Raw genomic sequence first — 14,236 nt, forward strand, 5'->3', positions numbered from 1 at the left:
ATTCAAGGCGACTCACAATCAAACATTCACTGAACTGGAAAAGTTAATACTGTATATCTAAACACATTATAAGAAAAAAACAATTAAGCAAACGCTTGACATTTAATTTGCTTCGCCTAATCCCTAAGGTGCTCACCTATTTAGGTGTACAATTTCATGCAGCATCTCCCTTTTTCAATTACAGTAAATTCGTAGCAGTTAGAATTTGTACAGTATATCACCTAAATGTAAACGTTAAACAACGTTTTGGTTACAGACTTGGGCAACTTTTTGTCATCCTTTAAATAAGAAAACATGACCTCCATATTTTGGAACCACATTTTTTCAAGATGCACACATAAAAAATAAAACACACACTAAGTGAAAGACTAATTTGAAATTATTGGGTTAAAAAATGACCACAGTAATAAAATGATTTTCTCAGCGACATCAATTATATTTATTGATCCCTTTCCTTCAAGTTTTACAACATTGGAAAGTACATAATAGTCGAACACAGCTAAAACATAAACCTATCCTGGAAGAATGGGAAATAAGAATCTAGGCCTACGATCTATGAAGTAGTAAATGTAGCAGAACACAATAAAAGTTTATGTCCATTTTCTGCTAGACACGCAACTTGAGCCGAAAAAATGTTGTCAGTTTTCCAGTTCATCACCAAGCCCTAACTAAATATTAATGTTGTATCAAGCAGTCCATCACCAAACTGCTGAAAAACGAGAACACAAGTGCTAGCGACGAGCATTTTGATATCTTTTCTCGTCCTCTTATGTTAGCTGAGACGGCACAAGTCCCTGCCTCCAACCTTAACAGCCATGAGCAGCTTTTTTAACAGCATTTGCAGAAATGTTCTAAATGATAATGTGACACTATACTGACAGGCTTTCAGAAGTGCTGTCAGTACTGTTTTACTGTAAACGTTCAGAAAGAGATGCAATTCTATCCCTCCTGGTGAAAAAGATGGAGGAATGACTATGTTAATAATGCACTATGAATCCTTTTAGTCACATAGTAAGTGAAAGAGGGATTCTTGCACCCTCATATACAAAAAGGTTCCAGTAAAGGACACCAAAAGACTGATCTAAAATTATATTTTCTGGCAACTAATAACGGTAATATGCTGTGGTTTAAATATTTATATTTGTCTTTTGCGTAACTGCTAAAATATAATGGGGTTTGACTACACTGAAACATAACATTATCAAATTTTGTACACTGTGTTTACATCAGTATCCCACAGATTTAATGGCGGAGGATTAGCTGCATATTTTCGCTTTCCTGAGTTTTATCTTTTCAATTTGCAGTTGGAGTTTCTCATTCTCTAGGATGAGCTTTTCTTTCTGAAGCGCCAACACTTCCTTGTGCAGTTCCAGTGTAGCCTTCTGCATCTGAGAGTTCCCATCTTGTGAGAAGTCAAAAAGGGCAGCACCTGCAAGACAAAATGGCAAAAGCACATTTGTAAATGTCAGTGTGGTAGTCATGAGCACAGACTAATCACTGAGTAAACAGGACAGGCACCTTGTTGATTGTCCTTTCGGGAGGGAAGAGGTAAAACGGTTTTCGTTTGGTCTGGAAAAACTAGAAAGGAATGGAGAATTAAAAAGCTTTTACACACTTCAATAACAAGCAAAGCAAAAAGATGTAGAAAATGAGGGATGCAGAAATTATTCTCATCCCTCATTTTCTAAATGGCAAGAGTCTGTAGTAGCAATTGACCGTCTCCTCTTTCAGTAGCTGAAATCTCATTGAACTGTACCAACGTAACAATATTACTCATGCACTGTATGCGTTTATTGGCTCTTGAAAGCATCTGACTCAACTGTGTGGAGCAATTAAATGCCATTTGCTCCAAAGGTTTCTTCAAAATGTTGAATGAGGAATTAAAATTGGGCAAAACCGATGAGAGTTTCAATTTCACTGATGCACAATACAAACCTTAAGTTTTAATATAGATTAAGCTCTCAGGCCACTGCACCCAAAATGTTACTTTATTTAGAACGCTGGCTCCTTCATCTGAGGTGATTTACATTCAAGAAAATTTACATGTCTTCCAGAGTTCTAAAACATATGCTAACAATGATAAAAATAGTTTTACTGTTTTTAATTATACAAATTAGCCATCTGAATCTACAGTGAAAACAATGTTGCTTTAATAAAGAAATATAAAAATTAACAAACCCAGCATTTTGTATATAAGATGCTAAGAAATATCACTTTGTATGAGATAATTAAGATTTCCGGCATTGAAATAGTTTATTGAAGCTCCCAAAACCCCAAACAGAACCTGCACTCTTGATAAAATGTCATACTGAGCATCAAAAGAATCTTAGCACTCTATTAATGCATGTCAGAAGAAAATTAAATCCTACAGCATCTGGAAATTCATTACATGTTTTTGGATCATTTTGATGAATTGACCATTCATAACTAAAGTTGATACAAGATGGATTCTGAATGTTGCACAGGCACTAAATTACCTCACTGGTGAGAGACAGGGCATGGTAAAGTGACCTGCTGAATGTGATGCCTGGTGTAAATCAATAAACATGCCCAATATGCTTATTAAGAGAACTTTGTGTCATTGATGTGTTAGTAGATGAACTAAGACCACACACCTTTGCTTGCTATCTGTGCCGCAAAAATATCATATCAGTATCTCTAACAAGTAAAGGTGTTAGAAGGGAAATCTGGTTTTGGGTGCAATTCAACAGTCAAAAACAGGTTAGACTAAATTCCTGGTTCACTGAAATTGTATCTGTTTAAAATTGCTGCATGCCTCTCTTTGGGAATAATGGCAGATAATATAAAATATAATACAGTATTGTGTACTGATAAATACAACAAACAAAAACAGTTTATTTGAAAATTATCCCCCTTTTCCTGGTTTGTCTCCATGAGATCACAGAACAGATGGCACGTTTAGGTCAGTATTCTAAAGCCACTGTTAGAGAAGAGCTATATGCAAAAGTAAATTTCCATAAATTAAACAGTGTGAAGTGAATCCAATATAAAAATAAACCACACTAGGGGGAATCGTATAATTAATTATGTGTCAGAAAGAAACTAGTTTGTATAATAATGAGCAGTGACTAACATCTAAATGTCTTTTTGGCTCAGCAGAGACATACAGTAACATCTAATTCAGCCCAACTGAAATTATTCTCTAATTGATACAATTATCCAAAACAGAGCTTAACTTCCTTTATTTATTTAGAAACCAAGAGATTTTGAACTACTGGCTTGTAAAGGCAGAAACATTTATACCTTTTACTGAAAGTAAAATATGCATACAATGTGATCCATAAAAAATAATATAATAGGGAGATTCTAAACAAGCACAATAAATACTTAATATTAATTGTGCAGCTATACACAATCTACCTGTTGCTTTTTTCAGAATATAATTACCCCTTGAAGAACTGTATGGACCTAAGTCTTCTCCCATCAGCTGCTGCTGTGGAAAGTCCATGGGAAATTTCTGAAAAAAACCAAACAGGTTGCTGAATATGGAAAACGGCAACTAAATGGTACAGAATATGAAGATCCTTCACCCGTTTCAGTTACCAAAGGAATTGGATTCAAAAACCATATGAATCACTCACAATCCTACAGCAAGTCTATTCCTGCAGTTGACTTTGAAGTCCTGCACATGTATGAAACAGCCAGCAAAAGGAGTGCAAGTTGGCATTCTTCAATTCACAGTTTGCCCATTTCTTTCTCTGAAAGAGTGTTGGCTTGAATTACTGTAGAGAACGTGGTGAGGAACCTTGGATAATACTGAATCATGAACAAATAAGTAGACATACAAAAGCAAGGAGAAGCATTGAATTGTAGTATGCAATGCTGAGAACTGTGCCATGTATTTTAATTAAAAGGACTATAATTGTCCATATGCTTTTCTGCCATTTTCAAGAACACTTTACATATGGGCTACAGTAATTAAATGGTCTTTTCTGTCACACAGCCACTCATGACATTCACAACACATTTCGAATGATCCGCAAGGAATTACTTGCAAGTGAAAACTGAATTTAGTCACATGCTTTTCTTTATGGGTAGCTCTTTTCAAGTATCTAGGCCTGTTAAGTATTATAAGGCAGAGCAGTTTTTCCAAAGTCAGTGATAGAAGAAATAATTTCTAAGCATCAGAAACAAGTTAGCAAGATCTCTAAAAGTTTTGCAGACTTACAGTTAAGGTTCTTTTTTGTTTCTTTGGCAAAGAATTGGCCACAGAGGACAGGGTCTTTGACAAGTCGGCAGATGAACTTCTCATCAGACTGGAACACGGATCTTCTTTCATGGTCTTCAACACCAGCCATTCCTCCCACCCCTGCTAGACAGTCTGTGATTGATATTCCTTTCACCGTTTTAGCACCAAGAGAGAGGTAGTCTTCATCCAGGAGGTATTCATAGTATCAGCCGTAAGTCTTGCTTCAAAATAGTCGACGACCAAAATCAATATCTTTCTGGCTCAAAAAAGACCCATCTGGAGCAGTTTGGTTCTTCTTTACAATAATTCAGTAAGACTCCAGAAGTACATCTGCACGACTCTATTGTAGGCCATATTCCAGATAATTCCCCCCCACCCACGACTACTTTGCCAATAACGTAATTATTCTAATCCATTTTATGCTCTGAACAGAAAGCAAATATTGTGGGTACATGGTTATAAGTGGCTTGGACAACCCATCTTTATAACATGGCAGAATACATACAGAACAAGATTGTGTTTTACAAAGATTTCATGCTCAAAGTTACAGTTACACGAGATATTACCTAATTGTTTTGCCCATACCATACCAACACATACAACACATAATACAGTCACAGAAATGGCATTTTCTTAAACCAAATGATAAACACTACCTTATAATGTTTGCAAAATAAAAAAGTTGAAGTTTGGTGCAGTCCTGAGCATGGAGTAGATTAAATTGATAACCAAAATGTGCATAATAGTGGTGGATAACTGGATGTAAGTTACATCTAATGTTGCAGGTAAGCAAAATGCCAACCTAATCCATTTACTATGGAGTGGACATTTCGCTTGCAGTGGACATTTAATATCAAGAAATGTAAAGGCTAAATTTTGTCGTGATTGCATTGATAAAACCTACAAGGACATACATTAGAACACCCTGGAAATTCATTTATCAAAATATCAGCTGACAATTGCTTATGGATCACCTTAGCTAAAGTGGCACAGTTCACATATAGGTCTATGATAACACTGACTCACAAGATGTAGTGTAAGCCATTGCAAGTTACCAGATAAAAAGCAGTTCTAACACAGCTCATTCAGTACATGAATAACACAGTATATGAAATAGCAGCAAGAATAAAAAAAAAAAACTAAAATTTGTAAATGAAGCAACTGGCAGTGCTGTTTTCCCATGAAGTTCTTTTAAATTAGCTTAAGAGTTTGTAAGGGATTGGTCCCATTTTCCATTTTGGAAAAAATGTATGTCTTTTGAAAGACCAGCACCAACACTGCATAACCATAAAGTGTTGCAGTCCATGTATCACATCGTTAAAAATATTCTTATAATAGGATTACACTTCTTCTCACATCCACAGATGTAATTAAGCTGTACACAATACCGGAGGGCTGCTTCCTCAAGTCTTCCAAAACAAACTCAGACACTTAGCAGTTAGTTAAAAACAGCTTTGATTCACAGTCTTCAGAACATTAGAAAGATTACAAACAACAGGAGGCCATTTTTGGTAGTTTGTAGTTAATTGATCCAAAGATCTCATCCATCCATTTCTTGAAAGAAGCCAGGGTATCAGCTTCCACAACCGGGCTGGATAGCTTCTTCCAGACTCCCACAGCCTTTTCTCTAAGGTGCCTCCGGTAAGGGCTTTAAATGCACTTCAACATTGCTTCCGCTTGTGTCCTCCAGTTCATGTTTCACTGTTGATTCTCAAACCCATTGCGTTGACCTTGCGTCCTTAAAGATTTGAAAAACGGATGCTTGGTCTTTTCTGGACTGAATCCAGAGCAACACTATCATTTCTGTAACGTGGTGACCAAAATGGTACAAAATATTCTAAATGATTTTCATAACAGGTGATGATTTATGTTGTGTTTTAACATAATATACGTTGACTATAAATCCTAATGTTTTGTCCCTTTGTTGCTTCCCACATTGCGTAGAAGATGCAAATGTGTCAACATAAACACTTCTGCAGCGTCATCAAGCACAGCACTTCTTCTCATCTGTGCGTGTTAAAATTATTTTCTCAAGTTGCTTCCAGCTTTGTAATCTTTCTTGCTTGTCTTTATTATTGAGACTTTTTCTAAAAAAAAATATTTCTATGGACTTTTAAAAGGGGACCGAGGGATTTACATGTTGTCTTCTGAGGAGTTGTAAGATAATTCCTTTACTTACTAATCTACTTCAAAGTGAAATCTAACTTACATTATTTGGTTAATAATTCTGCTTCCTACATTGATGTGCCCAACCCATTTTGGACTTTTCCCACTCTAAAATGGCAGATCTACTTCTTGCTCAAACAAGAGTACAAAGTAATTTGCTTAAAAAAATGTTCCAAAGTAACACTTTTAAATTGCCATGTGTACTGCCTTATACAGTATCTCAGAAGATTTTTTAATTCTCCTAAATAAAAAAAAACACAAAAATTGTACTGTATAAAGAAATGCATTGAATGTCATACTGAGGTATTTTTATTCAACTGTTCAGAGGAAAGGTTTTCCAACCTGATAGCTTCTATGCAAAGAATGTGACACAAACAAACATGCCTTTGGACATGTCTATATAAATGTATTTCTATACTAAAGTAATTTAATGCACTAGAGTATTCTAGATATCATAGCTTAAGGCTGGGTTTTGTACAGCAAAAACCACTTTGCTGAAAAACAGTTCCAATTTGATATTTGGGTGATCAGAAAACATCTGGATCAGAGCTGCACTATAAGCTTTTGTACTTCAACTATTGATTTTAAAATAGAGACTCTGATAACTACTAGAACAACTGTCTTCTGACAAATTTAGAAAATAAACTGAAGACCATTTTGAACAACACTGAGCATCAAAAAGTGTTTGATTTCCTATTTTAGTCTTATAAAACTACATATAAAACTACAAACAACAACTAAATCAAATGCATGTGATACAATTGGTACAACTAATCAATTAGGCTGCTCAATCTGACATTCAGTTTCTTCATTATTTTATCATAAACCAAAATATATTTCTTAAAATTGTTTCCCTCATTATTTGCTTAAAGAGTAAAAACACACAATCCTCTAACCACCTCTAACCTCTGACCACCCTCTGACCAATACAAAGAAATGAGAAATGACTTATGTAGGTCTGCAAAAGCAGATTATTTTCACTTGTCCTATGATAAAATTCTCAATTCATTTGCTACGTAGTCATCCAACAGAGGATATTCAAACACTCTTTCACAGTCACTTTCTTCATCCTCATATTCAATAACAAAAGAGTTTCCATCCCCTTTACAATGCAAAACCCTGCCTGGCCACCAGGTCTCAGCACCATCTTCACTACTTATAAACAGGTGCTCTACCTTCTTTCCTAGCAGGTCTTCAGTCCTTACTGGTAACAGCTCCAGATTGTTCTCTTGAAAGTCCTTCCATAGGTCAAACCACCAGACCATCTGGCATTCATCATAAACGATCTGAAAGGTCTGCGCCCCCTGTTCTTCCCTCATTGCTATAACAGTACCTTTGAACCAGGTTCTTTCTCCATTTTCCACAGTGGCATGTCTAACCCTCTTTCCTAGAAGCTGCTCAGGGCAGCTAACCTTTGGGGTTCTTAACCCCCCCAACCCCATCTTCTTTCTTCCACTGTCTCTGACTTTGGCCTGCAGATAAACAGCCTCTTCCAAAAAACGTTTCTTTTCTTGGGCTACACGCTCAGCTACTGCTGGGGTATATTCACCTTCAGGGTTTACCTTAACCTTTGCTGGCGTCATCTCTGTTAGAGTGACTTCTGCCTGAGCCTCTCCTGCTAGACCCAAACCTTTATTGGGAGTAAACTTAATTTTCTTCACTGCTGGACTGCTCCCATTGCTTGGAGAGATCGTTAATCTAGATTTTGCCGATGAACTACAGGTCCTTTTTGGAATACCCTGCTCTACCTTTACTACAGCACTTTTCAAATTGCGCACAAGCTCATTAAAGCCAAGTTTTCTCCCAGCTCTGGAAATGTTAAAAATCCCTTGCTCGTTTTTCATGCCCAGGACAAATCTTCTAAACTTGAGCTGAGAAATTACTGCTGCATACCTAGAAGATTCATCTAAAAGTTGTATTTGTTCATCAATCTGTTCTTCGGTTTCCCACAGGCCTCCATAGCTGCCTAACTCAGCTGTCAGCTGTTGTTTGAGAGTCATCTCATTTTCTTTACTCGAATCTTTCACTTTTACTTTTTTCCTCTCTGTCAAGGCCTTCACCCTAACTTCTTTAATCTTCTGTATTCTCTTACCGAATGTAGCTCTTTGTTCCTTGACAGAACGTCTAGCAACTTCCAGCACTTCTTCTTTCTTTCTGGAATCCAGCTTAGAGAGCCACTCCCAGGTGCGATTCTCTTTGTACATGATCATTCCTTCAAGAGCAATGCCTGTGGCATTTGTCTTGATCCTGATTAATGTGTCAAGCACTCCAAAATCTCTCTCACAGCTCTCGTTAGTTTTAGGAACTGACTGCATTTTCTCAACCACATCTGGTGACACCTCATCATATCTGCCGTGCTCCAAATGATCAGCTAGCATCTTACAGCATACCTTCACAAAACTAGCAAGAATTAGTTCAACAGCTTGAACAGTCAGCTCATCAAACTCTGGGTCTGAACACTCACAAAGGCTATCAAACACAGCCCCCCTGTGTATTTCTATGTCATCATATAAACATACCTGCCCTTTGACAAGTCTTGTGCCATCGTTCTGCCAGTCCTTAAGCTTTGAAACTAAGGTTTGGTATCTGTCATTCATTGCCAAAACATGTTCTTTCTTAGACATGACTCTCCAAAGGGGTTCTGTAATGATTTTGGCAACAAGCCCTAGAGCCCTGCACCCAGCCACATATTGAGGAACATTGAGATCTGCATGGACTTCAGCCACTAGGCTGTTTTCTTGCTGAAATTCAGCAGTGAACTCCACCAAATCAGGATATAAAAAGTATACTCCTGCTGCATTGTGAAACACAATATTAATTCTATTACCTCTGAAGGGGGACAGTGGCACATAATCCTGTTTATTTTTGCTGGCTAAAAATGTTTTAAAAATAACAGGCTTTCCATATTTTTCACTGCCTTTTTCTTGGACGGCTTTACACACAGTACGTATTAATCTGACTGTTCCACATTCGGAAGTGTCGCTTTTGCTAACTTCTGGCAAGCAGCGAGAACCTACATTACTATCTCCAAACATCATTTTCTCCCACAGTGCAAGTGTCACATTTGCCTGATGAGCCAACCCATCAATTAAATGCAAACCACAGAAGAGCTCATTCACAAGAGAAAGTTTTGCCTTTTCGGATTCACTGTAATTGACAAACCTTTCAACTATGTTGGGGAGAATTTTTGATCTGTAGTCAGAGAGAATTGTATTGAACTTCTTCTCTGTGTTTGCTCTATCTCCAAAAAGATTTGATATTTTGACAAACACTTCCTTTTCTAAATGGTCAGTTTTGTCAATTTCTACTCCTGGGCTTCTCACAATGTCTTGCACCATTTCTTTGACCACGTTGAACAGGTCCATTGCAGAACCTGAAGCCTGTTCTCTAAGGCCTATATTTAGACGAGTTCTGTCTTTCAGAAAGATGCCTGCAGTACTGTACTTGTGTCCAAATTTTGTTGTGCTATCAGTACAAAGCGTGACATCGGTTTCTTTAGAAATTGTTTCTTTTACATGTTGCAGTGCTACATGTCTTGCTTCTAATACCATTGTTTTACAAATACTTCCCTTGGGCAGTCTATCTACTTTCATGCCAGCCAGTTTTTCCAACACTGTCCTAACGACCTGAGACACTTTGCTGCAGCTGACACCCATGTTTGCCACTAAATCCATGTAGACTTCCCTCACCGTGTCATTGTACTTCGCTTTTTCATAAGTGGGTATCTTTTTCTGTACTAAAGCCTCCAACTCATCCTTGACTTCAGTGTATCTGGCCTGCCAAAAATACACCTCATCGTTGAGCTTTTGGATTCTCTTTCCAGTTGCGGAACGCAGATGGCTCTTCTTCACCTCCTGTGCCACCTTCTTATTGTAATTTGCTCGCATAGTCTCTTTTTTCTTTTCATATCTGTACTTTTTCACGTTCTTTTCTAGAATGGCATTTTGGAGCTCCAGCCTTTTTCTTTCCTCCTCCAATTGATCTCTCTCAGCTTCAAATTCTTGTGTCAGCCTCTCTAATTTCTTTTCAAGCACCTGTATCTTGTTATCGCGTCGCTTTATCCTTTTGTTAATATTTCGGACACACAGCCTGGTTAGCTTTGCCTTTGCTTTAGCAAACTTCTTTGTTACCGCCTGGAGTTCCATTTTGGCCTTGTGCAGCAGTAGTTGTCTTTCTTTTCTTTGTTCAAGCAACTGGGCTTTTTGATCTTTTAAAGCCTCACATTTTTCCTTCAGCTTCTTAATAATCTTCCGTTTTTTTTCAATGTCTGCCCTTAGGGCTTCAGTCCCCCTCTTGCTTGGCTCTTCTTCCATTTCATCACTACTGCAGCTTTCAATTTCTACGACAATCGATTCCACAGGTGACGCGAGCTGCGGTTTTTGTGGGAGAGGCAGTGAAAAGACCTGCTCCATAAATTCCAGTCTCTCTGAAGCACAAACGTTGTGTTTCTTCATAATCATTGTTTGAACGCAGCTCGCAACACTACATGAAAAATAGTTTTTCTGTTGCTCACTTTCCAAGCCAAGATCAAAGTTATAGTCTAAAATATTAAAGAGTGACATATTCATTGGCATGCCTGATTTCCTGACAAATTCATGAATTTCGAGCATAACACCATTGGTGAGCAACTGCTTGTCCACTTTTGGCCTTTCTGCTGCACCTGATTTTATGTTGAGATCTACTCCTATTTTTTTACAGAGAATGTATGAATCTTTTTGTTTTTCACAGGCAGGAGACATGCTTTTATTTTTCTGTAAGAAATCTGGGATCTTCACTTCTTTTGGGATGGGGTGTACGCTCTCCATATTTCTTGGAGATTTACACACACTGTTTATATTTACAACAGGAGGACAGGAGCCCTTTTGACCTTGGGCAGGCAGTGTTCCATGCTGCTGTCCTTGCACAGCAAGCATGCTATACATTTGCTGCTGGACAGCAAAAACAGTCTTACTTTGAGCATTTTGTATGCTGTATGTCTGTCCTTGCACAGTTTGCAAGCTGTATATTTGTCCTTGGACAGGAAGCAAGCCATAGTTCTGTCCTTGGACAGGACAAGCATTGTATATTTTTACTGGGAAAGAGCAAGGTATGATCTTTTGGACTGGGATAAAACACAAGCTCTGGTTTTGTTGGTGATTAGGATTAGGGCTGCACTTTTGATATGGCCCAGGAGTTGAGATGGACATTTTTTCGTGGACAAATTTCTTCCCTTGATCCATCTGTTTGGATGCTATACAGGAATTGTCCAACTTCCAGTCACAGTTCAAACGTTTTACAGCAGGGAGAAAGCTGACATTAACTTAAACCCTTTTTGCTTCTACTTTCAGACCTGCCTCTATATATTTTTTTTGTTTCAATTGGCAATTTTAAAGTATGACCACTAAGCATCGATGCACGTCTTTCACAATGAACACTACGTGAAAGCATTCTAATGCATTACTTTACCATTAAATGTGCGAAATAGTTAAGATGGGATTTTACAGCTAATATATTTATTAAAATTACAACCGAACATGGCAATTTAAAAGTTTTAACTACAGCTGTTAGTTTTCTGGACATTTCATTTACAAGCAGATTCTTTCAAAGCAAAGAATACAAAAATACACATCATGACGTGGCTCGCAAGTATTCCATGTCTGCTTGACGTTATCTCTTAAAACTCTCTAATAACTACTATTATACAGATGCCATTTAATTCTTCCTTTACTGTGAACTATTTTCAAAGCGCTGAACTCTCGCTACGCATTTAGTAAAATATCCAAAGACTACACATTGTTTATCGCTACGACTAGACATGAAGGTAATGTGCGTTACAAAATGTCATGTTAATGAAAAATCCATTACATTAAGATTTTGAGTAAAAAATACTATACCTTCATGAAAGCAAACCGACAATTCTAATAAGCAAACCTAATTTTCCTGTAGCAAAATGCAACTTCATTTTAATGGGCAATCTATTTCCCAATGGTACTCCGTTAAGCCTACTTACAACAACTGTTCACTCCACTGCTTTATAAAAAAATCTTTTTTTTTACTATCAGGTATGGTTGTTTGTTTACCTGATTTTCCCTCGGCCCCTACTCCTTCCTAGTCTTTTGAGGGATGCAGTCTCTTGTTTTTTTGTGTGTTTTGCTCTTTCCGACGACTGTGCAGTCTTCTTTCTCCTTCAAATGCAATCGGGAGAGGCTGTAAGTGTATTTTTTCTTTACAAACAAGAGTCTAGCTCTAACATCACACGCAATCTCCCCTGAACCGTGAATGGCCAGGAAAGGCAAAGAACGAGCATTTTACTGTGAGCAAGACCAATCAACACTGCTTTCCTCATTCCTGATTGGAGGTTTTGTTGTACATTTCGTCTTGATAAGGTCTGAATAGTTCATAATTGCTACTGCGGAGAAAATCATGAGGCACAACAGAGTCACGCTTGGAGCCTGAAAAAAGCTTAATAAGCAATACCTATTGCTTATTGAGGATTGTTTCGCTGTTAGCATTTAAGATATTATCTTCAGCTTTTACAGTTGCATGCTACAGTTATTACTGGAAGGAAAATCTTTGTGTCTGTGATTAATCACCCATATTTAATGTATTTAAAATGTGCGGAACACTAAGGGGACTGAGGGCAGATGATCGATATTTACTCCAGTTTACATATTCACATAGAAAATCGACTGTTCTGTTCATAAAAATAAAATTAGAGAATCACGATGATTTCGGTTAAATTAAATCCTTTAACAAGAAATAAAAATAGTACGAGTCTTATATGTACATATAAGTCTATGAGAAAAACACCAGTTGTTTTCGTCTAAATGAATCAAATTAGTTTTTTTGGTATTTTTAATATTTTTTGTATTTTAATATTTTCACCTGAATCGAATTTTTTGCAAGCGCAAGCAGGGGGCTCTTTCTTAATCTGTATACTGGACATAAAAGAAACCGATTACTTACATTTGCAATAGGTTCACAAAGTTACTTGGACCTGACTTTTTACAGCAGGTGCATTATCGCCAATTTGAAAATATGACTGATGAATTTACTTATGTTTCTTAGCATTTGTTTTCAACATGTCTGATCAACAGGGGGGCTACTAAGTCAGAAACTGAGAGAATGTGTGGCTACACTTAGACAAGCTGTGATACAGATTCTAAATGCTCCCTTGTGGGATTCAGTCTCATGTCAGAAAACCTGCACAAAAACCTATCAATTCCCAGTCTGTCGGGTATGGCAATCAAGGCATGAATGTCACATTTTCATCTGGCAAGAAAACCATTGTTACAAGAGCAGTATGAGAACATACTGTACATTGTCTAGCTGGACATTGTCCATTGTCCAATTATCACTTCAGGATATGCCCACAGGAAAAGGAGCAGGTGAGGTCCCGGGATTAATAACTGCAGGCCAGGCTGTCATGAATCACCCCGTCACGAGTGAAATTCTTTAATCCTGACCAGACCGTCACATAGAATTTCCCTGTTCATTGGTCTGTTATACACATCGCTTAGTGTATCATTCAGGACACTGACACCTATAGGGTGCTCTACACAAACTCTGAAGTCATCTCCAAAGAGGATTTGGCTCTTTGAAGCACCTGCGGTGATTCTAACATAGTGTAGCACTCTCAACAGGGACCCAGCCAGTTGAGCTAAAGGGAAATCTCCCTTCAGCCCGACGGCTGCAGTCCTTGCTATTCACAGGGAAGGGCAGTGACGTCACCGTGCTGGTAAGCCGGCTCGCACAACCTGCAATGTTGGCCGTATGCATTACACTCTCCCCCGCTTAATTCGCCGTCCTCAGCGAAGGACTATCCCACCCCGCTTCTGACACCAATGTAGCGCTCTCGGGTTCACGTGGGTATGCGCCCTC

General features: G+C 37.9%; 3 protein-coding genes across 4 annotated transcripts in view; 1 reads left to right on the forward strand and 2 right to left on the reverse strand.

The window, feature by feature from the left end:
• Positions 1-14,236, forward strand: part of LOC148834943 (carboxypeptidase E-like) — a 28,215-nt gene that overhangs the window by 740 nt on the left and 13,239 nt on the right. The window lies entirely within an intron of this gene.
• On the reverse strand, positions 416-7,871 carry LOC148834944 (uncharacterized). Of its 2 annotated transcripts, XM_088916165.1 has the most exons (4): positions 4,190-7,871; positions 3,409-3,478; positions 1,519-1,578; positions 416-1,429 (listed from the first exon to the last, which is right to left on the reverse strand). In XM_088916165.1, the coding sequence occupies exons 1-4, from the start codon at positions 4,298-4,300 to the stop codon at positions 1,257-1,259; spliced, it is 414 nt and encodes a 137-aa protein (XP_088772291.1). In that variant the 5' UTR covers positions 4,301-7,871; the 3' UTR covers positions 416-1,256. The 2 variants fall into 2 exon arrangements, with proteins under 2 accessions (XP_088772291.1, XP_088772292.1); XM_088916166.1 differs by lacking the exon at positions 1,519-1,578.
• Positions 7,363-11,679, reverse strand: LOC148834945 (uncharacterized). The gene has a single exon (XM_088917795.1). It carries the CDS (start codon positions 11,593-11,595, stop codon positions 7,363-7,365), a length of 4,233 nt encoding a protein of 1,410 aa, XP_088773921.1. The 5' UTR covers positions 11,596-11,679.

This window comes from Atractosteus spatula, chromosome 5 (assembly GCF_055471065.1).
Source record: "Atractosteus spatula isolate fAtrSpa1 chromosome 5, fAtrSpa1.hap1, whole genome shotgun sequence".
NCBI lineage: Eukaryota > Metazoa > Chordata > Actinopteri > Semionotiformes > Lepisosteidae > Atractosteus > Atractosteus spatula.